The sequence below is a fragment of the Vigna umbellata genome, chromosome 2, assembly GCF_029865625.1.
Source record: "Vigna umbellata cultivar VRB3 chromosome 2, Vumbellata_1.0, whole genome shotgun sequence".
In the NCBI taxonomy this organism is placed as follows: domain Eukaryota; kingdom Viridiplantae; phylum Streptophyta; class Magnoliopsida; order Fabales; family Fabaceae; genus Vigna; species Vigna umbellata.
Genome location: NC_142166.1, coordinates 41,821,701 through 41,846,865, shown reverse-complemented (window position 1 = coordinate 41,846,865; position 25,165 = coordinate 41,821,701). Strand labels below are relative to the sequence as shown.

Below are 25,165 nucleotides of genomic sequence, written 5' to 3'. Positions count from 1 at the left end.
TATTATTTTTTAATAAGTAGAACTAGACTCAAAGTATAATAATAAGTACGAATGTAAATATAAAATATTATAAGTCAATAAAGAGTATTGCTGATTTCACTCTCATGGTAATCGGTATAAATAAAGTTATTGTAAACGATGGTCCGTTATTAAATGATATATATACAGAACAAATAATTTTTTATCTTTTGAAACTCTTTCTACTTATTATATCATTTTTTTTCTTAATTATGTTTAAGTCCCAATAAGTATGAAAACTTTCAATTAAGTCCGTATAATTTTTTATAATTTATTTAGTATTTAATATATTTAAACTTTTTAATTGAATTTTTTCTGTTAAATATTTTCTTTTAGTTAGGTGACCTATGTTAAATGATTAACACGGTTGTTGCCATGTTAATTTGTTGACTTGTTATCACGTACTATTTTTATTATTTTAAAATTTTATATTTTTAAAGTTTTATAATTTTATACACAACAACCATAGTCTAAATAACTTTCGTCGATATAGTAATATTCTTCTAATATATTTCCGAAATTCACCTATAAGTGTTCTTTCGTGATAAAGTTGTAATGTTACATGTCTTTAGGTAAAATCCTAAAAGAAAATTAAAAATATAAAATTTCACCAAACATTAACTATTTTAATCTCGTTATATTAAAACATATAATATTTAACATAAAAAATCAAATAATAAAGACAATATTTGTTGGAAGTTCCATATTGACTAAAGATAAGGTCAATTTATAATATATATATATATATATATATATATATAAAAGTAGGTGCAAATTTAAATCTCACCTTATAAGCCAAATTTATGGAAGTTGAGTTAAGCTTAAAGTTCACCTCTTAATATAGCATCAGAGTCAGGTTACCGTCTATCCTAGTGAGGTTTGTGTGGCCATGTTATTTCATCCGCTATCGGCACACTAACTAATTTATCTTATAGACCACTTTCTACAATACGATAATGTTTATGTAATTCCAAATTTTTGTGCTTGTTACTAAATATCCTCCACGACCTTCCAACTTCCCTCAATCTTCTAACTACAACAACACTCTTTTTTTAAGGTAATGTCAGATATGTTAGTAAGTTCGTGAATTTAAATAAGTGATATTAAGTTTTTGCATTATATTTTTTATATTTATACAATTTTAAATTAAAATTATAAAATTTTACATTGTTTTATGACGAACAAAGAATCGTTAAGTAGTTGCATTACCTTATTTTCATCTTACTCCTTGTTTTTTTTACAATGATCACTTGCTTTGTATGAGTAAATGAAAATGATATGTTAGTAGATTAGCTTTTAATGGAGCAAACATTGAGAGAAGATAGTACTGTAGAAGTGTGTAATTTAGTTTAGAGTTATTAGTTTATTTAATTTATTTTAAAATACATTGTAGAAATAATTTTTCTTTAAAGGTTTGTATATAAAACTGAACTTATAATTATTTTGGATAATTGTATAAATATTTTATATATCTTTTGAGTTAACTATTATTGATTTTTTATGTTTCTTTAATAATATTTTATGTTTTTTGTTTTGGTTGTGAGGTCAAGTTATCAAATACTTTTACAATTTTTGTTCTTCAACTGACCGATTTTCAACTCGAGTCTTCTTCTTCACTCTCTCATTTAAAGGTATACCTACCAAAGGTTCTCTCATGCTTAAGTCAGCAGATGGTCTCTACCGTAATCTTGAATCAGTAATAAATGTACAGTAAATACGAATCACCTACCTCTTACCTTTGACCCGTATTTATAGTTTTGAGCATGGATCTAGGATTAATGAAACTTTAATCACAACCTAATTCCAACCCAATAACTCTAATCACTTCTTACCTTAAATCTTACATAAATATAATTATCGAATTTGACAAGACGTCCTTCCTTCCATCGTCCGGCCAAACTGACCATATGGCCTCCGGATTTTAAATAGATATTATGTTTCACATTCCAAATTAGTTTTTTTACTGCATATTTACAACCATATCGAATAATAAGCTTTTGCTACATCTCTTCTAATTTATTCTTTTTTTAATACTTTGTTTGATTATATTTTAGAATATAGTTTTCTTTCACGTGATAACTTCGTTCTTAAGATAAAATTTCACTAGTATACATGTGATTATCTGATTCTCATTTTACATAGGAAAAATATTTTGAAACCACTAGTTATTAAAAAATATTGTCTTAATAAAATATTAAACATAATATAATAACAACTTATCTTAGTGTAGGTTGAATGTCAAAATAGGTGTCAATCACTAATGGAATCAGGTCCTTCTACTCATATTCTGTATTCTTTTATGAAAATAGTGTAACATGCGTTGTCAGTATATATATATGATATCTTTTTAAATTATAAATGTTAACTAATTTTTTTAAAGTATCTATTGTTTTGAAATATTTTTTATAAAAATGTATAAGTTTTTTTTCTTTTCTCATTATATCTATAGTTTCTATTGCTAACACTTATATATAAATAAAGAGGATATACATTTTTTTGTGTACACAATTTTTATTCTTATTTTATCATTTATAATATAATTGTTAACTGATTTAAAAAAATATAAATGGTAATTAAATTTTTAGAAGTAAGCGCTATTTTAAAACATTTTATATAAAATTGTTACGGGTTTTTTTATTATTGTTATATTTGTAGTTTCTATTGTTAACATTAATATATTTCTCTCTTTGTTTTTCTCTTACATCAATTTACAAATATTTAAAAAATACTGTGTCTTTGTTTATAGTAGTCTATATGTATATACTAGGATTTTTTTCTAATCCATATTTGTTTTCTAGTTTTAGCCTTTAAATCATTTTTTTAATAAAATAATTATTTTAACACTTTCATATTTAAGTATTTCTTTTTAAATTTAACCATTTTTTTATTTGATAGTATTTTTAAACATAACAATTTTTTAATTAAAAATTATTTATTAAATAAATAAAAGCTATTTATAGTAAAACTATAAAAAATTATTTATATTTAATTTATAATTATAATAATAGCAAAATTTATAGTTTTATTATCAAAACCTTGAACATACACCCGCATGTATATATTTTGACTATATAAAAATAATTTCTTTTATTGGTGTCTATATATTTTTTTGGGTTTTATGTGGTCTTTTGTTTTTTAAATTTATCCATTTATTTAAAATTAATTAAACAAAATTATTTACAAAAACAAATAAAAAAATATCCATAATTAAATTTTAAAGTTTATTTATATTTAATTTTATAATTATAATTTTTCTTTTATCATAAAAGTAGTCAACTTATTAATGTTTATATATATATATATATATATATATATATATATATATATATATATATATATATATATATATATATATATATATATATATATATATATAATTTTTTGTTATTTTGATGCGTGTGAAAATAATTTTAATTGAATAAATGTATGATTTAGTTGTATTTTGTGAGCTCTTCCCCTACCTCTCTTAATTCTCAGTATTTTCATATTCTTTGTTTTTTTTGTCCTTGCTTGTGTTCATTCTGCTTGTGGTCTATGTGATCGTTGGTGGTTCCAGTGGTGTTTTTGATGTGTTATTGGTGATGGTGTTGTGCCCGGTGTGTGATGTTGTGCTACAGTTCAAAAGACTTCATTCGAGGTAAGTTTTAAGTTTTTTTATCCTTAATCGAACTTCGAAATTCAGTTAAGGCCTCGTCGATGTTCGAACATTAGTTGAGGCCTTGACGTAATTTGAACCATGGCGGAAGCTTAACCAACGTTCGAATGCCGACGAGACCTTAACTGTACTTCAAAGTTCAGTTAATGATTTCTAACTTAAAACTTACCTTGAATGAAGTCTTTTGAGCTACAACACAACACCATACACCGGGAGACAACACCACCACCGGAACCACTACCAATAGCACACCAAGACCACCATCGAAACCACCAGCATCAGCCAATGTATGCTCTAAACATGTTAAAGAGGTTTGATATGCATAATAGCAATGCTGCTAATATCCCGACAGAAGTGGGGTTGAGATTGGAAAAGGAGCTTGAGGAAGAAGTTATAGATCCTACTACTTATAGGAAAATAGTTGGAAGTTTGAGGTGCCTCTGTAACACTAGACCAGATTTAAGTTACAGTGTTGGAGTAATAAATAGATACATGCAAAGTCCAAGAATATCCCACTTAAATGCAGCAAAATATATCCTTCAGTACCTACAAGGAACACATGCCTATGATATACTATTGCCAAGAGGAAAAGTTGGAAATGAGATACAAATTACTAGTTATTCAGATGCAGACTGATATGGAGACAAATGGATAGAAGAAGCAGAATTGGGTACATGTTCTTTCTTAAGGGATCACCTATTTCAAGGAGCTCAACAAAGAGTCAATGGTTGCTCTATCATCCTATGAGATAGAGTAGAGGCTACTTGTCGAGCAGCCTGGTTAAAATCATTGATGCGAGGATTGAAGGTTGAATTAGTTGAAAGAATAAGACTGCTTGAGAACAACAAATCAGCAATTAATCTGGCTAAACACTCAACCTTACATGGAAGAAACAAGCATATTGAAACAATGTTTCATTATATTCAGGAACAGGTTAGGAACGAGAACTTGGAAATTACATACTGCAAATCAGAAGTTCTACAAAGGCCTTGAAGGGTGATTGTTTCAAAAATTTGAGGAGACAAGTAGGTGTTAGGAATTTAGTGAGCTTGGCAACTTAGTTTTGCATTTTTGTTGTTTTTGGTTTCGTTTTTTATTTAAGGAGGTGTGTTAGTATTTTGTTATAAACTAAAATTAGACAGTTAAATCAGTTACAATATACTGTCTTATAAAAACCTTCTATGTTTTGTTTTTTAGGCAGAGTGTAAATATATAATACAGTTTTCATCTTATTCTTGTTGTTCTTTTAATTTTGCTGAAACTATGAAGATGCAAAAAGAGATGCATGAAGAAAACATGATTATTCAACGGTTGTGTAGGAAACAATCCCTTTGATATAATAGTAAATCTGTATTTTAATTTTAGTATATAACTTATTTATAAAAATATAATAGTAAATCTGGATTGTAATTTTAACATTTAATTTATTTATAAATATATAATATTATATAATTTATTTATGAATATAATAAAAAGTTAAAATTATAAATATGACAACAATTATAAAAAATTATTCGTGTTTATATTTGATAAATTTTTATAAAATATTTAAGTCTTTTAAGAAAATATTTAATAAATTTATTAGAAAAAATTAAAACACTAATTTAAATTGAATTGCAACATGTTAGTGTGATTTGGTTTTAATTTTATATTAAATTAAAATCAAACTAAACTAAAGATTTTTACTCGAGTAAAATTTTGATATAAAAATAATCAAATTAAGCTGCTATAGCACCATTATAAAAATATATTTCAAAAGGCAAAAAGACTAAAACATTTCATCTGCCGCTCAACTTATGCTGTTCATTCCCAGGAATGATAAGTTAAACAAACAAAAAAAGAAAGGTTATCTCAACACTCAATTTTGTCCGGGTTGAAAAAAGAAGTGTTTTTATTGGTTTTTTTTTATTTTTTTTTTATTTTACCTTTTTTGTTTTATTCTATTTTTTATGTATTTAGATTTTTGTTTTTAATTCAATTTTTACTTTTCTTATCTTCAATTTTGTTTTAATAGAGTTAATAATTAAAAAATTAAAAAATGAAATTAAAACTGAAAATAAATAATAAATAAAATAAAAATTAAAAAAAAGGGGAAAATAGAAAACGTGGGAAATGGGTATGTGAGACGTGTCTGGGGTGAGGGGGACCAGGCGGTTAGAAAGGAATATTTCCCAAGATTTTGGGAGGGGATTTTGTTGGAATCAGAGAGAGAGAAAAAGAAAGAGAGAAGACACACGGGGGACCTTCGTCTGGGGATCATCATCCAGATTCACCATTTTTACCTGGAGAAAAAGATAGACGCCAGCAAGAGGAGGAGGAAAAAACTCATTGGAGACGCAAGGTTGGCATTGGCAATCGAAAGGTAAGTAATATCTAACACTCCTTGTTCTACTGAGTGGGTTACTGGTTCATGAGCATATCTCCGATTGTTGTTAAATTTGTATATGAATATTGTTGAATGCACTGGATATTGGTATATGTTCGTTATTACCAAACATCTTCAATCTTCACCTCCAACACTTGATTTCCAATATCCATGATCATCTTCATTCCCTGCTGCATATTCCACCCATCATCACGGTCTCGCAAACTTGGTACTCCTCCATTTACTCAACCAAACCTCATTCCCTCATTCACTCATCAACCATCATCCTCAACCTGCATTATACAAAGCCACAGTCTAGAACAATGACCAATTTCCAGCATCCAAACACAAGCCCATACTTTACCTTCACTGAGCCAAAACAGGGATTGACCACTGTGTCGTTCACTGTCGCCTTCAACCGCGCAACACCGATCTTCCTTTCCATTCATTCTTGTTCAATCTAGGAAGAGGCACACGCCACCACCTTCAGGCTCACCATCCCGTTGTAGGACACTAGATTAGGGTAGTGGTGCTGAGGGGAAGAGGAGAAGGTTCTCTGTGCTATTCTCGGTGAATGGGACGACGGCTTCGGCGGCAGGCGACGCTACTGGCAACGCCATAGACGACGTTTCGCGGTGATCGTTTTGAAGAAGTATTGGCACATGTGCGGCGGAGGAAGACCCTCCCTGGAGATCAATGTTTTTGAAAAGAGAAGAGCGGAGAAGGTGGCGTCGTGGCTGGTGGTGGTTCTGGTGGTGCAAGTTGTCGCCGGCGAGCCTAAGGTGTGTTCTGGTTGAAGCAACGGTGGTCGGCCATGGCAGAGGTGAGGATCAGTTGTGGTGCTGAACAAGAGACCTTGAATCTCTAGAGAAGGTGTGAACCGGCGTGAAGGAGAGGGAATGAGGATGAATCTCTGAACCCCTAGAAAATTCTAGGTTAGAAAGCATTGGACTAGGCCAGGCCCAGAAATGAGCGTACGTCCGGGAGCCTTGGGCCTCTTTTGGAACGCTCGTTATCCAAACGAGCGAACGCTCGTTATCCTTCAGCCTTTTTGACCGTTCGTTCAACATTCCAAACGAACGAGCGTTCGTTATCCAAACGAGCGAACGCTCGTTATCCTTAAGCTTTTTGACCGTTCGCTCAGCACTCTCACCAACTAGCGCTCGTTATCCAAGCGAGCGAACGCTCGTTATCCTTAAGCCTTTTTGACCGTTCGTTCAGCACTCTCACCAACGAGCGCTCGTTATCCAAACGAGCGAACGCTCGTTATCCTTCAGCCTTTTTGACCGTTCGTTCAACATTCCAAACGAACGAGCGTTCGTTATCCAAACGAGCGAACGCTCGTTATCCTTAAGTTTTTTGACCGTTCGCTCAGCTTCTATCTAACGAGCGTTCGTTATACAAACGAACGACCGTTCGTCTTTAAGCCTCCACATTTGAACGTCCGTTCGTCATGACAATAACGAACGTTCGTCCTTAAGCATCCATTTTTGAACGTCCGTTCGTTTTGTCTCTTAACGAACGCTCGTTATCTTTAAGCTTTTTCTGACCGTTCGTTCAACATTCTCCACGAGCGCTCGTTATCCAAACGAGCTAACGCTCGTTATCCAAACGAGTGAACGCTCGTTAACCGTAAGCCTTCTTGAGCGTCCGTTTACCATCTTCACCAATGAGCGCTCGTCATTTAGCTTTCGTTCCAAACATCTGTTCGCCAATGAGCGTTCGTTCTCAAGCTTTCGTTCCAAGCGTCCGTTCACCATCTTTCCACAACGAACGCTCGTCATTCAGCATTCGTTCCCAATGTCCGTTTGTAATTTCAACAACGTCCGTTCGTTATGTCTCTCTACGAACGCTCGTCATTCTGTGCCCTTTACAACGTCCGTTATATTCCCCAATGAACGTTCGTTTCTTTCGACGAACGCTTGTCGTTCGGTACACATTTTTAAACGTCCGTCCGTTGCCTTCCCCAACGAACGCTCGTCCATAACGAGTGTGCGCCATCCAACATCATTTTCCTAACGAACGCTCGTCCCAAACGAGCGCTCGTCATTTGGCCTCCACTCACCTCATTTACCCAACGAACGTTCGTCCTCTCCCCAACGAACGCTCGTCATTCTGAATACTGTCCCCAACGTTCGTCCAACCTTTCCCATTTCTTTTTTTTGTTTATTTATTTTTCTTTATTGTCTTATTTTATTTTGTTCTATTTATTTATTTTAGACATTCACTTATCCTAAAATATATATTGAATAATACAATATTGATAGTTTAAATAAAAATTAATTACAAGAAAAGTTTTAAAGGTTTAAAGCGCACGTGTGACCGCTCGCGTCGTCCTTGTGCTAAAAACCTTTTCTTCTTTTCTTAAATAAAATTTACAAAAATATGTTTTAAAGGTTTAAGCACACGTGTGACCGTTCGCGTCTTCCTTGTGCTAAAAACCTCTTCTCCTTCCTTAAATAAATTTACAAGAAAAGTTTTAAAGGTTCAAGCGCACGTGTGACCGCTCGCGTCGTCCTTGTGCTAAAAACCTTTTCTTCTTTTCTTAAATAAAATTTCAAAAATATGTTTTAAAGGTTTAAGCACACGTGTGACCGCTCGCGTCGTCCTTGTGCTAAAAACCTCTTCTTCTTCCTTAAATAAATTTACAAAAAGTATACGTTTTGAAGGTTAAGCACACGTGTGACCGCTCGCGTCGTCCTTGTGCTAAAAACCTTTTCTTCTTCTTAAATAAAATTTCAAAAATATGTTTTAAAGGTTGAACACTCGTGTGATCGCTCGCATCGTCCTAGTGCTCAATACCTTTCTCTCTTATTTATGTAATATTAAACGAGGGTATGAGTGCTCGTGCAATCGTCCGCATCAGCCTAGCACTCAATACTCTTAAGTTTTCCTAAATAAGTAGATAACGGTATGAGTGCTCGTGTGATCGTTCGCATCGGCCTAGTGCTTAATATCGTTATCTCTCTTTTCAAAAATAATTAAAAATATTTAAATATCATTTTAAAGGTATGAGTATTCGTGCGACCGCTCGCGTCGGCCTAGTACTCATTACCTTCTTTTTCTCGAAAATATTAAAAACATAAAAATCTCCAAAAATTAAAAACATCTGCTTTTTCAAACAAACAAACAGTCTTTCAGCTAGAACTACGTAACCCTGATTTCTCATTTTGAATGAGAATACGTAGGAGCAAGGTCAATCCTTGTCGGGCCCAAAAAACTAAAAAATATGTTTTGTTTATTTAGAATTTTATTTTAGGGGATAATTAAACATTTTGAAAACCGCATCATATTCGTGCATTTAGTTAAAGGTACTGCCTTAGGGCAGGCGTTGTGGGGTGCTAACACCTTCCCCACGCGTAACCGACTCCCGAACCCAATCTTTGGTTTTCGTGGACCGTGCTTTATCATTTTATGGTTTTTCCATAGTTTTCCATAATAAACTATGGTGGCGACTCCAAATCTCTTTTCAAAACACGTTTCTTATTTGGATCGTCGTCCCGTCGCGATTCCGGTTGCGACAGGTTATATTACGCATGAATTGATTTATATATATATATATATATATATATATATATATATATATATACTCGAAATTAATATAGAAAAAAATTATTGTACCCGTATGGGCGGATGTTTGTCAAGAGAGAGACGACTCAACTTAGTAGATACTTAAGACGAAGCCAAAATAAACTTAAGACTCGTCCGATCTCTTATGAATAGATGTTGGATGTTTTATCCTAAAAACATTCTCATTAAAGAGACATTAAGAAACATATTTACATGTAAGTATTAATTAGTAAGTATCAGTTAGTAAGTATTAATTAGTAAGTATTAATTAGTATAATGAGCAGATGTCGGAAAATGATTAAGATTTTGTTAATCTTAGATCCACTTCAATAATTGTAAATAAAAGTCAAACATTAGAAATAGACAATCACATTTACTGTGTATTTAATATTATTGCTCTGACTCCATACGGACTACTGGCTTAAGTATCAGAGTAGATGATACAAAAGACAAATCAAGTAAACAAAAAATCACTAAAATTAGTAGTTATAAACGAGGGTTCACTTCTTTTTAAAGTTAAATAAAATTGACTTTTAATCTAATTAACTTGAAAGTGTTGAACACAGTGGAGACTTGTTCTAAACTAATCATACATTTGTTTTATAATGTGTATTTTATTGAAAAGTATGTATGAAAAAATTGATTTTTCAACACCAAACAAAGGAAGGCTAAATATTCAAAATTTTGTTTGAGACTTCTCTATCCTCTTTCTCCAAGACTTTCCATCTAGCCTATGCTAATTGTTAAAATAAACAAAATTCAGAATACCTGTCAAATGTATAAAAATGGTGAAAACATTTGAAAATTTGTATAAATTCCAATGAATAACAGTAGAAAGAAAAACATTTTTTAATGCCTCCGTTGATTAAAACAAGCTTTAATAACCAGTTTTGAGAAAACAACTTAACCTTAAAAAGTATTCCATCTAAAGCATTTTTGTTTTAACTAAATTAAAAAAAAATATTACGTAAATTTTCAAAATAATTATTAAATAGAAGTAATTTTTCTTAAGATTTAAGCAAAGAACCATGGGTTTATATTCCTTAGACCCGACCAAATTTGACAAACCGGGTTTTGGGAGTGTGTTGTCGGGTCTCGGCCACCATTCACTCAAAACAAGCATCAACCACCGACGATGTTCGTTGCTTCAGGATTCTCTTAGTCTCTCATTTTTCATGAAAAACTTTAATCACTTTTCTTATATATTCACGAGCCCTTCTGTAAGCTGGTAAGCAATATTTTTCCTCTAAGTTTGGAGTTTTAAGCCTCGGTCTCTTTCTAGTTTTGATGATTCTGACCTAACTTTTCTCACATCTTCCCATTTGGTTATATTATTACAAGTTTGCATCTTTTGGTTTTGGGTTTTTTTATTTGTATATGAATATGAATGAATCACTATTGGGTTATTTATAGATTTTATACAATAAATGAAAGATATCATTTGCAAAAAAAATTGCTTTTTGTGCAGGTGCTCTCTGCCACACTGACCGGTTAATGATTCATAGTGTTCTAAAAACAAGTAGATTCTTCAATCCACGTAGAGAAGCCCTTGGTTTGACCAGTGTAATTGTTGATTTTGTTTGTCATTTAGCATTTAGTTCAATGAAACAAATCAATTGTATAGGGGATTCTAGTTTGTGTACTATTGCCCCCAGTAAGGAACCCTCCATTACAGATTCCTTATCAGTCACTGGGAACGGTACTACTTCATCTATGAGTGTACAATCCACCCCTGAAATAGAAAAGAAGTTCGTTCATCATGTATATGATGCTATTGCTCCGCATTTCAGTGCCACTCGGTTTGCCAAATGGCCGAAGGTTGCATCATTTTTGTCATCTTTGCCTTTGGGGTCTCTTGTCCTTGATGCAGGATGTGGGAATGGGAAATACCTAGGTTTGAATCAGGATTGTTTCTTCATAGGATGTGATATAAGTCCTTCCTTGATTAAAATCTGCTCGGATAGAGGGCATGAAGTTTTGGTGGCAGATGCTGTGAATCTTCCTTACAGAACTGGTTTTGGTGATGCAGCTATATCAATAGCAGTGTTACATCACTTAAGCACTGAAAGTAGAAGGAGAAAAGCAATAGAAGAATTGGTCAGAGTTGTTAAAAAGGGTGGCCATGTTCTGATTACAGTTTGGGCTGTAGAGCAAGAGGATACAAATCTAATTACCAAATGGACTCCACTGACTGAGAAGTATGTTGAAGAGTGGGTAGGACCAGGGAGTCCTCGTGCTCGGACACCCTCACCCTTGCCATTAGAAAGCATTCCTGAGAGTGAGGAGAGTAGCACCGGTGAGAACATAAAAGTTTGCAGTGAGTCAAATGTATGTAAAGATTTGGAGGAAGAAAAACATATAAAGAACCAACAGGAATACTTTGTTCCCTGGCATTTACCTTATCATCGTGCTGAAATCAGTGGTGCTTCTTCTCATGCTCTTGCTGCTGGTCTGGCAACTAAAGATGACAAAAAGGGTGCTGTGGTGTATAATCGATATTATCATGTTTTTAGTGAAGGAGAACTTGAAAGGTAACAAAGCATGGTTTAAATTTATTTTTTCCTTTATTTTTCACTGAAGTTACTCCCTTCAGGCTTCATGTTTCGTAAACTTGATCTTGGATGTCAATTGTGCTATGATTAGCGTACTTTACATCTGAATCTAGAAATATGGATTATATAAGCAAAGTATCATGAGATGGAGATATTACATTCGGTAAAACCTGTTTAAGGTTCAATTTTAAACTTAAAATTGCTGCTAGAGCGTTAGCTTGTTGTCCAATCGTAATTTTCCTTTCCCTCTATCATAAGCATTGAGTTGCTACGTGTCCTTGATAAAGGTAAGGTGAAGATAAAAAACATGTAAAAAGAAATGCAATAGATTATGTTTGACAGTAAAAAAGATGGGATTGAAGTGAGTAGTGTCGTGCGTCATGTATCTTTTCTGCTGCTTTAATCAATCAACTTGACCTTTATAGGTTTATGACAAATTTACCATGGCCTTTTATTCTCTTGCTACTCATTTTTCAAAATTGAAAGAGTATAATGCAGAACTATGTTTGACATGTTTGACATGCTTATATGCAGGATGCTTGATTCCCCATTTCTAACTTACTTTCACATCCTTTTGCAGTTTGACAGCTGGAATAATCAATGCTAGAATCGTTGATCAGTTTTTTGATAAATCCAACTGGTGTATTATTCTCGAGAAAACAGCATAACCTAGAAAGAAACCTGTTTGATATGTCAAGGATCCTTGCGTGAGTATAGAAGGCCAGAGGGTTGTATGACAACTTTTACAAAATTTATCTTGCAGGTTAACTTTGTCTGGTATTCAGCTTAATATGAATAAAAAACATGGACAGCTGCAAAACTTTGAAAGCATTATTCTCTGGCCATTATCATCCAGATCAGTCTGCATTCTTCAAGAAAGCCTGAGTCCTTATTTTAATTTTTCTTTCTTTTTATTTGCAAAGCCCATTTTTGGTTATAACAATAGGGCATGAAGTACGCATGTGTTCGTGTTATATCTGGCCACTTTGTCAGCCCAAACATTGCTGAATATCTTTTATACAGGAGCATTTCTACAACGTCGTTTATTGGAAATTTACACAGTTGGATTTCACTATTTTTGTCATGATCTGTGCTTTCTGTACCAGTTTTGAAGGAATTAAAACTCATAAAGAGCTAAAATCTAGCTCCTTTTAAATATTCCTTGAGTATGGAATGAGCAGAGAGGTGAGAAGGATCTTTGGTTCCCAAGTAGGATACAGTACAACCATTGTTGGATCCTTACCTCTAAGAACAGTGTGCGAGCAATTTAAAACATGAACTTGTATTTACATATTAAATTAAATGTGGTAATCACTGCTGGATATTTGCATAGACAGCCGCCAGGTTTTGTTCGGTCGTGAATTTGTGATTTTGTAATGCCGTTTTTACTGCCAAATATCAAATAAGCAAAATTTGATTATCTTAAACGCTCGCACCATTTTGGAAATTGGCTAACCTTGCCTTTGTGCTTTATATCCACCGAGGAACTGACTATGTTTCCTAGCAACTTTGAAAGGGAAGAAGTGCCCGTCTTTGCATGTTTACATAATAGTTCCCAGTTAGAACTAACATAATAATTCGTTGCTTGAGTTCTTTTATTCCACTTTACAGATAATGAGAAAGGGGTAATGCATTTGTTGTAAGGAAAGGGGAAACAACTCTGTTACTAGTTGAGGCCCTGTTTAGTTATTTCCTGTTTTCAAACCATTGAATATAAAGAGGTTTGTAAAAAATATTAGATGAATTAAGGTCATATCCAATCCATCCCAAATTCAAATTTTCCATTTTTTGGGGTTCTCAAATGGATATACATATTTCTCCAATCTAATCTCCAAATATTCTCATCTCATTAATTTTTATCACTATTTAATTAACTACGAGCACACGAGACTCAATTTCTAAGGACCGGTGCTTATATTTGGGGACTGCTTAGTAAGCATCAGCTTCATCTCATTAATTTTCAGCAGCTAAAGAAATGGCCACCTGAGAAGCATTACGAGTTCAAGCTCTTCAGTTCACAGATTACGTTATGATGAACCATCATAAATTGCATGCATCAACATTAAAGAGCACATGTAATTTTAGAAAGACAGTACATATAGAACAGAAATTTAGGAGGTAAACATTTTCGTCTTCCTCGTGCACATAGACGAGTAAAATGGGCAGAAAAAGTTAAACGGTGACATTGAATACTTTGGTGGTAATTTGTATGATAGAAAATCAGTATAAATCTATGAGGCATATTTACAGAACTTTGGTAGCCCATGCTAGCAGTTCAAACCCCAGTCATACGGCTGATATGTCACCTTCAACTCGGACGCAGCAAGTAGGTCCAACAATACTTCAGAGTCAGCTGGATCTAAGTAGTTTGAAACATGCTTTATCACTTCTACCTCGTTCTTGCCAAAATCTATACTGTACCTGAGACCGAACAAGGACAAACAACTATTTTCAGATTTGAATATATCCAAAATAAACACCTAATTTTAGCAATGTTTACTATCGTTATTTTTTTCATTGATAATAGTAAACGCGTGTACATACTTAACTTCTACATACAAAATAATATTAAACATCAGAATGGATTTTCACAATTATATAGTTTGTTTGCATTTCTGCCCGATCCTTCATGCATTCTATAAGTACATGTGAGATTAGCCACTAGCCAAACTTACAAAATTAAAAGCATAAAATACTTTTTGTTCACACCATTGAGCTAAGGAATTTGAAAGATTTGCCTTTTAGCCAAGAGAATATGTGTAGTGTACATAAAAAATATTCGATGAGCAGTCTTTGCTTAAATTTACCAAAAATCTCATCTATCATATTCAAAACCCTCGGTTGAAAGAACATACCATTTAAGGATCTTACTAGCATTTACAGCCTTTGCACTCGAATCAATTACAACGCCTCCATTTCTCAAAAAATTACGGGCTGCATCCAATAACTCTTCATCAATCTTTCCAGGAGTGTAGCACCGAAGTGCAGGCCCAGATCGGGTACCATATACTAAAGCAAAATGAATTAGAGGCTCAGGGTAAGGAAGTGCCACCTGACAAATTTGACGACCTAAGTAAGCATGTTATTTTAGTAATTTCACGGTGAAAGAATATGTAACAAACAGCAGAATAGTCTGAAAATATAACAAAAATAATTTATTAATAGAAAAATAAATATTTAAGTTGCTATTAGTAATTTACTAATACAGGTATTAAAGCTTACTGTCGAGCGTGTATCTTTTGCCCCAAATGGCTTCTTAAGGTTATATGGTGGTCGCTGGTTTCCCCGCAATATGCCATTTTGAATAGCTGAAAGTGAGTATGTAGACCCACCAATAACATATTTGAACTCCCCAAATAATTTCCTTCTTTCCAGTGCTCCATCTGGATGGCCCAACACTAAGATTGCATGGATGGCCATCATATTATAAAGATTAATAAAGAACGCAAGCTTCTCTTCTCTAGACGAATCCGATATTTCCACTCTCTGGAGCTCTTCCACAATTCTCAGATACCTAAAATGATAAGCAGAAATTCAAGAAATCAATGGATGCATTATCAACATTGCAGGGCACATGTCAGTTCGACGCAAGACAGAAGACAGAAAACATTAAATAAACCTTGCGAACTCCTCACTTCCATGTATACTAGTATAATCAAGACGACGTCCCTCTTCATAAGCATAGGCTTCAAATATTGCACCGGACAGAAACCTTAGTCTTGACGCAATTTCCGGTAAAGGCTTGGGCTTCAAGGTGCTTATGCCTCTAGAAATGTTGTGACATTGTGACACCACAATGGGCTCATCATCCAAAAACCGATACAGGTGGTTTCCATCCTCGAATAGGTTTTCACTAAAGTAAAACAAAAACCATTGAAAACCAGGAAGGATTATCAAAGTTGTTAACAACTGACAAAACATACTTAAAACATTGGAAAGTAGAAACACCAAATAGAGTACACGGACTCACTCAGTAACATGTCGAAAAAAGTGTTTTTCGGCAAGCTTTCGTGCAAACTCAACAGCCTATACCACCGGACAAGAATTAGAAGATAGCAATGACATATGAAACTAGCAATTCGGTGAACGATTTATTTGAGTGTGTGATTGAAAATATAGCAAGATTAAATACTATGCAATATATAACTGCATACAATATGTCATAGATGGGTTGTGTACGGGCAATAGACCCACGCTTCAGGCTTAAGACCAAGCTTACCTCTGGCCTTTCCAAATACTGATCTTCTGATAAGAAGTCGATAGCTTCGGAGCCAAGAAAACAGTTCGTGAATCTGCGCACTTTATGCAAGCGGTCCTTCACAACTATGGATTCTTTCATTTTGCGGACAATAATTGCCATTTCATCAGGTAGTCCACCACTCGGCACATCATCCTCTCCAGAAAGAGGTGGCGATGGGGCCTCAAATAATGGTGCTTCAGTAATTAGAAAGTCAACCTTCTCATCAAGCTTGCCAGACTCATCTAGAGTCTTCAACTCACTCGAGCCTCCAATAAGTATTTCATTGAAAAAAACCTTAGGTACAGAAGTAGATCCAGAAATCCTCTCCAGCTCCTTCTTTCTACCAGGGAACACATCTACGTTGATTTCGACGTATCTAAGTCTTTTCAAACGCAAAAACAGCCTAATCTCGTTAGATTCTTGGCAACCTAGTTTCGTGTACAATATAATCCTTCCTTTCATGACTATTGAATCTCTCTGCTCAGTTTTGTTTTCCACACCAGCATCGGATGACTTCTTGATGTAATTTAAGGGATTCCAGTCAAATTTCTCCACTGCCTTCTCAGACACCAGTTTGTTTTCACCAACTTTTCCAAAATCTGATACATCCTTACCTTCGTCATCAACATTGTCCACAGCACCTTCATCTCTTTTTCCAGAAAGGCGACGCATCATTGTGGAGACTGCCACCGCACTCTTCTCCTTAACAAAATTCTTAAGAGCCACAGCCTTCTCAACCACACCTGGGGAGTCCTGATCTGCATCCAACCTACGGCCAGACATACTGCGGTTAGCTTCCATCCCTGGAACCTCTGTTCCATCAAAAACAGGCTCCAAATTGGGGTCCTCGCTCGGAATTTCATCTGACTTATCAAACATCTGCTTGGATTCCTTATCATCCACTTCTTTAGCCAATCCACTCCGTCCAGAATTACCATCTAGATTTGTTTCTTGGTTTCTGAACTCCAAATCTCCACCAGCACTCGTCTTATCACCAGAATCCTCTTGCCTATCAGTAATAATTTCAGTTTCAGATTTGGTTTCCACGTTTTCCAGTTGAGTTCGAGATTGCAATTCCCTGCTCTCGTCGTTCCTCTTAGACCTTACATCATCCGCATCTAATATATCATCAAACTCGGGACCATCATGATCAATATTCTGACCCTCCGCCTCCTTTGACTGTTTCTTCTGATCAGTTACCAAATCATCCACCCGCAAGTTCTCAACACCTTGGGAATTCACTCCACTCGTCTCCTCTAACTGTAGATTTTCCATGGTGAAAGCAAGCTAGAGTTCATACAATATGCCACACTCCAACCAATAGCCCTACAAGAAATCATAAAGCACATATATAAACTAACTACAGTAGAGCGCCATCCATTGACCAGCAAACAAATTTACGAATAACAAAAAAAATCCCGAAAAAAAAAAGATGCATCCGGAAATAGAAATAGCAACAGTACCAATACAATAATGCTATACAAATAGGTATTGTTCTAGTTTTAAACCAGAGCAGAGATTAAAAAAATTGCAAAGATGCAGTGAGAAAAAAATTCGACACATCACGAGATCACACAGAGCAGCAACACACGATTTACTTATTTGTGATGTATAAACAAAAAAAAAAAAGGAAATCTGAGGGAATAATCCTTCCCCGACAATCCATATCCATATCCATATCCTAACCAATTGAAGAGTAACTAATTAATGATAGAAAAACGAAATGACAGAAGAAGCAGGTAAATGAAGGAATCGCACATCGCAGCCGGCGAAGACGAAGAAAGAAAACTTACGGGTACGGATCCGAAGTTGAACAGAAAAGCAAAGAGGATGGGTGTGGTTGACTATAGTGGTGCTTGTGTTGAATAAATGTTAGTCTCTGTGTGTGTAACTTTTGGGGGTTTGAAACCATCAAATGAAACCGCAATTCACAGAGGGAGAAGCGGGAAGTGCTCAGGGAGGCTGCGAGAAAAATTTTCTTTACATTTTTTTTCCACCCAAACATCATAAATTATATTATTATTATTATTATTACTATCATTCTTATATTAAAAAACACTCCCTCTTTGTTTTCTTGCACCCTCATTTTTGGGATAATGTAATTGACCGAATCTGTCCATCTATCAGTTGGAAAATAGAGTCAATGCTCTTTGCAGTAAAGTGCATTCAATGATGAACACGGTTTTTGTTTAGTTTTGATGAAAAAAATACAAAAAAGTATTTTAACTTAAATTATTTTAAAATATGTTATGATTCGATAAACAATTGTAAGTCATAAACTAAACAATTTTTAATAGACTGTAATATGATTCAATAACTAAGTGGAATAAATATTCCTTATATTAGATAAAAAAAACTTGGAAATATATCAAATTTAAGTAAGCTTTTTAAGAAATGGTAAACTTCAAATTTCTCCCAAAAAAACTATGAATTTCAAATTGTCAGTCATATATGTTCTCTTACACATTTTGATCACAAGTTTTATTTGATCCATATCGATTATATTTTTTATTCGTATTTTTAGGAGTTTTTTTTATTGGTGTTTATGTTGCAGAGATTTCTCTAATCAACATTATCTATCGTGCTAATGTTTGTTCAAATTTATTCAAGATTATTTTTACTGTCGATGGGAAGTTTTCAGCCAACTAGGCTAGAACTATCCTAAACTAAATATTAATTTAATAGTAAAAGTATACGGTAGTATAAGTAGTTTATTTGGAACTTTTCCAGAAAAATAACATTGACCAACGTAGAGAACTTTTCAACTGAATGAAAAGGTTACGTAAACCGAAATTATTACAAGTAATACTAAAATAATAATATAAATTGAAATTAATTGATTTTTTTTATCAATTTTGGGTTGAAAAATATCAACCTCAACTGAAAGGCATCATTGAGTAATTAATAATTTTGACTTATTAAATGTTATTTAATATTAAAATGACTTTTCGTATTTTTAACAATTGAATTATTTTATACAAATATAAAAATTTTAAACTGTCTTATTAAATAAAAATATTTAAAATGTGATATCCTGAATACTAAACGCCTAAGCTGGGTTGACAGTAGTGTTAATGAAAAGTGTGATATTCTTGTTGTGATCACATGCAAGTTTATTTGGAAAGCTGAAAATAAGGAGATTTTCAACTATCTCTTTCATCTGTTTTGGTGCATTAACCAGGTTTAATCCTTAATCATATAGTTTCTGGAACATTCATGGAGAATGGATAATTAGTATATATTTTTGTACTGGCCAAATAGATAAGAGCATGCATCATATTAAATATCCATTATTATATTTTCTTTTGGCAGTTTTGTAATATTTTAAGTAGTTATTAACTGTTTCTAATATATTAATATATATATATATATATATATATATATATAATATAACCTCGAGATTTTATAAATATTTATATATATTTTCAGGCACTGAAACTCATTCTTATACTTTTATATATAAAATTTTTACTGACTTAATAGTGACATAAAAAATTTTGTAAATAAATTTTCTTTCACTTTTTAACATTTAAGAATATTTATAAAAAGACTCTATCACTTATGAAAAAAGTAAATATGATAACAATAAATTTTTAATTTCTATGAAACCAAAGACAAATTAAATATGATAATTTTTACTTGACAACATGATCAGAATTTGGATTTCATGAAATCAAGGGGTGGGTGAGATTACATACATAGATTTAATTATTTATTTTCTAAGTTGACTTTAACTTTGGAATCAATCAGCCACCCCTCCTACATATTCAAGTCAATAAATAAATAAATATATATATATATAACGTTTAGTATATTAAATAAGCAATAATAACAATATTTTTGACATAATCTCCTTAATTAATTATGTGGATCACTAATGCTACTATAAAAAAGGATTATTAAAAAATAAAATAAATTGCTTTCACTCAGCATCTATACATTGCTAATGTATAGTTCAACGTGTTTGTTTTAGTATTTGATAAAACTATAAATGGTAGAATTCGGCAAAGGATTCGATGAAGAAAATAACACTGATTATCTTTCCTCACAGTTTGATCAATGATCAAATTAGGTTGTTTTTGGAAGAATTATGGATTTCAATGAAAAGTCATTTGGTTAGGTCGATTTAAATTTACTTTAGTTGTATTTTTTTTTAAGTATCTCCTTGACCCAGTCTATTTATGGGAACGTGGATGAGTTTAAATATTTAAAAATTAAAAATAGCAATTTCTTTTATAATTAGAAGACAAGCTTGGAAATTTCAAACTTAATCTCGTTTACTTTTGCTGGATTTGATTAAACGTGGAAAGAGAACATTACAATGAAACAAATATTTTCATCTGCATTAAATGATGAAATTATCAAATAAAAAGAATAAAAATATGACATAAAACGTGGTTCAAAAAATTGATCTCGTCATATAAATATTGTTAAATTAATTGCATATTCAATTATATGTTATGTTTTAATCCAAATAACATAGAAAAACTAATACCATAAAAATAAATTAAAAAACTCAGAATTAAATTATATTTTCATTACATTATAAAAATTTAAGTTTATTACTAAAGTAATGAATTCATATTAAATTTGAGTTTATTAATAAAATAATGAGTTCATATTCTAATAATTATAAAAGGTATAAATATAAAACTCTTAATTTTAATAATGTGTGTGGGGTAATCCAAAAACAAAAAAAATAATTATAAGGAAAAAAGATAATGTCAAAATTAGCCAAGAATCATTCAAGTATTCATATATTCAATTTACTTGTAATGTGTAGTTGGATGTAAAGCTTGTATATGTGGTATTCAATTTAATTATTTCAGTGCATTTTCAACCTAAGTTTATCTGATATCTATAATATTGACGCAGATTAAGTCACATCACTTTGATCAAACCCACCCATAATCACCTTTGCCTCCAGTAAAATCAGTTTAAATGGTTTTTTGGAAGATAAGAAAAAAATGAAATATGATCAATTAGTTAATAAATAATTGTCAAGTTTGCAGTGGGTTAACTTTATTTATCACAATTTCTGAAGATAGATAAACTAATAACTAAAAAAAAAAATCTTCATTTGGAAAAGCATTCTTTAATGGACTAATTCAATGATATGAAATAACCCAGAGCCCAATAGTCCTTTTTGGGCTTTACTAGATTTCGCATTTTTTAGGGCATTTCTTTCTGCACCCCTTTCTTCTTCCTGAACCCCATAAATTGTCATATCCTCTTCCATCCTTTATTAAAAACCCTAAAAGCCTCACGTTTCCTTCTTCACCATCTCCCTCAACTCCTTCAACTACCTCCCACGCTCCAAATAGACCAGAGATATTCCTCCAATTTCTTCCATACAATATCCATCTTCAATTTCTTCCATACAATATCCATCTTCAATTTCTTCTTCTTTATAATATTTTCAGAAAAGCACTCAATTATCTCATTCTTCTTTTTCAATATTGTTTCCTTCTTCCCTAACTCAGAGAGAGGCCACACATCTCTTTCCACTTCAACGCCCAATCTGAAAAAAATCTATATGATTTTATATCGAAAACTAAAATATTCAAATATATTACGAGTATGGATTGACGTTCTTATTCAAAGTATTTTAAGTTGTTTTGAATACTATATAGATTCTTTAATGGTTATGGTTCTCTTTAATCTAAGTTCTGTGATTTACTTTCTTTATTTTTTTTAAGTCGGATAAGTATTTGTTAAAGACACTTTTGACATTTAAGTAAATAATATGATTGTCACAGTGCAAATGATACATATTATACATGATGATGTAAAATCTTTATTTATAGAGTCTCTTATTACATTTTGGATTCACCAATCCGAAAATCTGCATCTCCGATTGACTACGAGCAAATAAAATATGTCGTCTCGCTTATTGCTATCTATAGGTGATATGCACACCAGCCTGTGCACTCTATTTTTTCTATGTCATATCCAAATGCAAATTTTCCATCTACTTTGATTGTAGTTCGCTAAAGAGAAAATAGAGCCACACGAAACAAAATGCAACACTTAATATTTTACTAATTTCATACTTACTATGGCACCTTTTTCACGTTTATAATATATTGCATGGATTTAATTTTTGTTGTATGCTTATGATTTATCTAGAAGCCTTTTCTTACAACGTTAATGGCATAACCAAACACGTCACCAACACGCACATGGATACCAAGTGCCCATGGACGATTCGTTCTACTCCATGCTGGGCACAACCATGCCATCAACCTCTCTCTCTCTAGCTGCAACTATTAAGAATTTCCTCAAGCTAGAGTGCCCCAATGTCATCTCATGCGCTGATATGCTCGTCGTTGCCGCCAGAACTCGCTTGTGCCATCAAAAAGCTCATAATGGAGGCTAGTTTGTCTGTTATCATAATGGAGGTAACAATAATGGTCAACCTATGCAAGACATTCCAAAACATATTTCGGTCTGCAACACTCTCTTCTGGATAGGAAATTCTATTCTAGACCAAAGCTTAGGTGACTGGCCATGGAAGAGTTGAGGAAGCGGGAGAGGGTGGGAGAAGCTTCCACGTGCACAGGAAAGTCAATGACGGTCATAAAGGAGGTGGGAGAAGTTTCCACGTGCAGGATAAAAGGGGAAGTTTAAAATTTATGGGCGTGCGGGAGAAAAAATGGGAGTACAAAAAGAAATGCTAGGAAAAACAATATTATTATGTAATTAAAATTTATATTTGAATTTTTGAGTTATATATTATATTAAAATGAAATAATATATGTCATTGTTAAAATAAAATATATAAGTATTGTATAATATGATCTCGTATAAAATAAATATACCATAAAATTAATATTAAAATTTTTAAATAGAATCACACTCATAAATATAGACAGCTTAAAAAGTAAGAGAAATAATAAAAAGATATTGGCATATGGAATACCAAAACATAGAGTAACACTAATATTACTAAAACTAATAATATTATTAATTGAAATAATAATACTAATACAAATAATGTTAACACTAATAATAATAATACTAATAACAATAATGTTAATGCGAATAATAATGATAATGATTCAATACGTACTACTATTAATAAAAATTAATGTCAATAACAATAATAATGTTAATACCAAAACTAATACTGATTAATACTAATAATGCAAATATTAATATTAATTCAAATAATAATACTAAAAATAATAATGATACTAATAATACCACTAATATTAAAAATAATACTAATACTGATAACAGCAATAATAATAAATTTACTAATACTATTAATACTAATACTGATGTTAGTTAAAATCATTATATTAATAATAATAATAATGTTAGGACCAAAACTAAAACTATTTCTACTAATACCAATACTAATTTATTCAAATAATAATACTAACGATAATAATGCATATGCACACATCTTAAAGTGAAATGTAGACATATATCGAATTATTATTCCGTACAAATACTAATACTAATACGTATAATAACACTATACTACTGAAACTATTATTATTGTTAATTGAAATTGTAACATCTAAGTTTTTCGCTTAATGAAATCTAAAATCAACAATAATTAAAATAAAAACTTGTTCATGTTTTATTGAAAATCTGAATAATAAAAAAAACAATCTTGTTTCCAATCATAATCTTTATAGAAAAGGAAAAAATTAGACTAAAAGTTTTCTCCAAACATTTCTTGATATTAACCACTTACCTCTAGTGTTATTTAAAAACATGATCATCGATCACAAGTAAAAATCACCTCTACAAATGTAAGAATAAATTAATGAAATAACATAAAAACTTTAATTTTAAAAATAAATTCCAGAAGTGCTTAAAATCCCAAAACATCTAAATAGTCATTAAAAAATTTAAATAATTAAAAATAATCTATCAGTAATTTTTAAACCTAACAAAATTTTGAATCATAGAGTTTTCAATCCGGAAATATCAATCTTCTGATTTCGACATTCTAAATACCAACATGCCTTCTAGGATTTGCTTTCTCTGTCATTACGATAATACAAATTCTCACCCTATGATACCACCATTATCTAATTCCTCTTCCACCTCCAAACACACAGAGAAAAACATGCATTTTTAGTGCCAACACCTATAACTCACTTTAGATTGTCCTCTGAAACCCATGGAGGGAAGTGTTGGTGGTGTCTATTAGTGTTCACTTTCTGGAATATGAAATTGGAGGGTTCCTTATCAATTTGGGAATTTTTTTATTTTACAAAAATGAATTCTTTTGGAATTAACATGGTGATGAGAGTAATTGGGCTGAGCACCATTTTCATTGTTATGTGTTAAGGGGATATGGATGTTAGGGGATGATAAGTGATTTTTTGGGTAATTGTTCGGGATGAAGAATGCAGGAGTGTGTGTGGTGAATGATGAGTGTGTAGATCGTGGATAAATTAAAGGGAGGGAGAAAAAGTTGGCCACGTGACAATGTGAAAAATTTTTAAATAACTTTTAATAGTCGTAGAAGACCTGCCGCGGACGTTCAAGTCACATGTGTTTCTTGTGAGTTTTAAGAAAGCTAGGTCATAAGAAAATGTGTTTTACATTGATATCAAACCTGTATTTATAAATCTTGTGTTGATAATTAAATCAGACCTATTAATTGATCATTAATAATTGTTATTATTCATGTTAACCGTCCTATTAATCGACCATTAATAGCTGTTTTAATTTCGGTTAACTACCCATCAATGATTGTTATCGCTTATTAATTATTATTCAATTATCTCAACTGCTGCTGT

The 25,165-nt window shown here is 32.3% G+C and overlaps 2 protein-coding genes across 2 annotated transcripts; one reads left to right on the top strand and one right to left on the bottom strand.

Moving 5' to 3' along the window:
• Positions 1-10,662: 10,662 nt before the first annotated feature.
• On the top strand, positions 10,663-13,197 carry LOC124843507 (S-adenosyl-L-methionine-dependent methyltransferases superfamily protein). The gene is made up of 3 exons (XM_047320267.2): positions 10,663-10,836; positions 11,077-12,139; positions 12,741-13,197. The coding sequence occupies exons 2-3, from the start codon at positions 11,103-11,105 to the stop codon at positions 12,826-12,828; spliced, it is 1,125 nt and encodes a 374-aa protein (XP_047176223.1). The 5' UTR covers positions 10,663-10,836; positions 11,077-11,102; the 3' UTR covers positions 12,829-13,197.
• A 1,042-nt stretch (positions 13,198-14,239) lies between these two features.
• LOC124843506 (electron carrier/ protein disulfide oxidoreductase) lies at positions 14,240-18,415 on the bottom strand. The gene is made up of 7 exons (XM_047320266.2): positions 18,194-18,415; positions 16,380-17,726; positions 16,131-16,186; positions 15,780-16,013; positions 15,383-15,674; positions 15,016-15,212; positions 14,240-14,581 (listed from the first exon to the last, which is right to left on the bottom strand). The coding sequence occupies exons 2-7, from the start codon at positions 17,673-17,675 to the stop codon at positions 14,428-14,430; spliced, it is 2,229 nt and encodes a 742-aa protein (XP_047176222.2). The 5' UTR covers positions 17,676-17,726; positions 18,194-18,415; the 3' UTR covers positions 14,240-14,427.
• Positions 18,416-25,165: the final 6,750 nt, after the last annotated feature.

Bases quoted from the DNA above. Each gene is read 5' to 3' on its own strand.
- LOC124843506 (XM_047320266.2), bottom strand. From the start codon at position 17,675: ATGGAAAATCTACAGTTAGAGGAGACGAGTGGAGTGAATTCCCAAGGT. The intron at 16,187-16,379 runs GTAAGCTTGGTC...CCGGTGGTATAG, and splicing joins AGTATTTGGAAAGGCCAGAG to GCTGTTGAGTTTGCACGAAA. The intron at 15,675-15,779 runs GTTTATTTAATG...TTATCATTTTAG, and splicing joins GGAAGTGAGGAGTTCGCAAG to GTATCTGAGAATTGTGGAAG.
- LOC124843507 (XM_047320267.2), top strand. From the start codon at position 11,103: ATGATTCATAGTGTTCTAAAAACAAGTAGATTCTTCAATCCACGTAGA. The intron at 12,140-12,740 runs GTAACAAAGCAT...ATCCTTTTGCAG, and splicing joins AGTGAAGGAGAACTTGAAAG to TTTGACAGCTGGAATAATCA.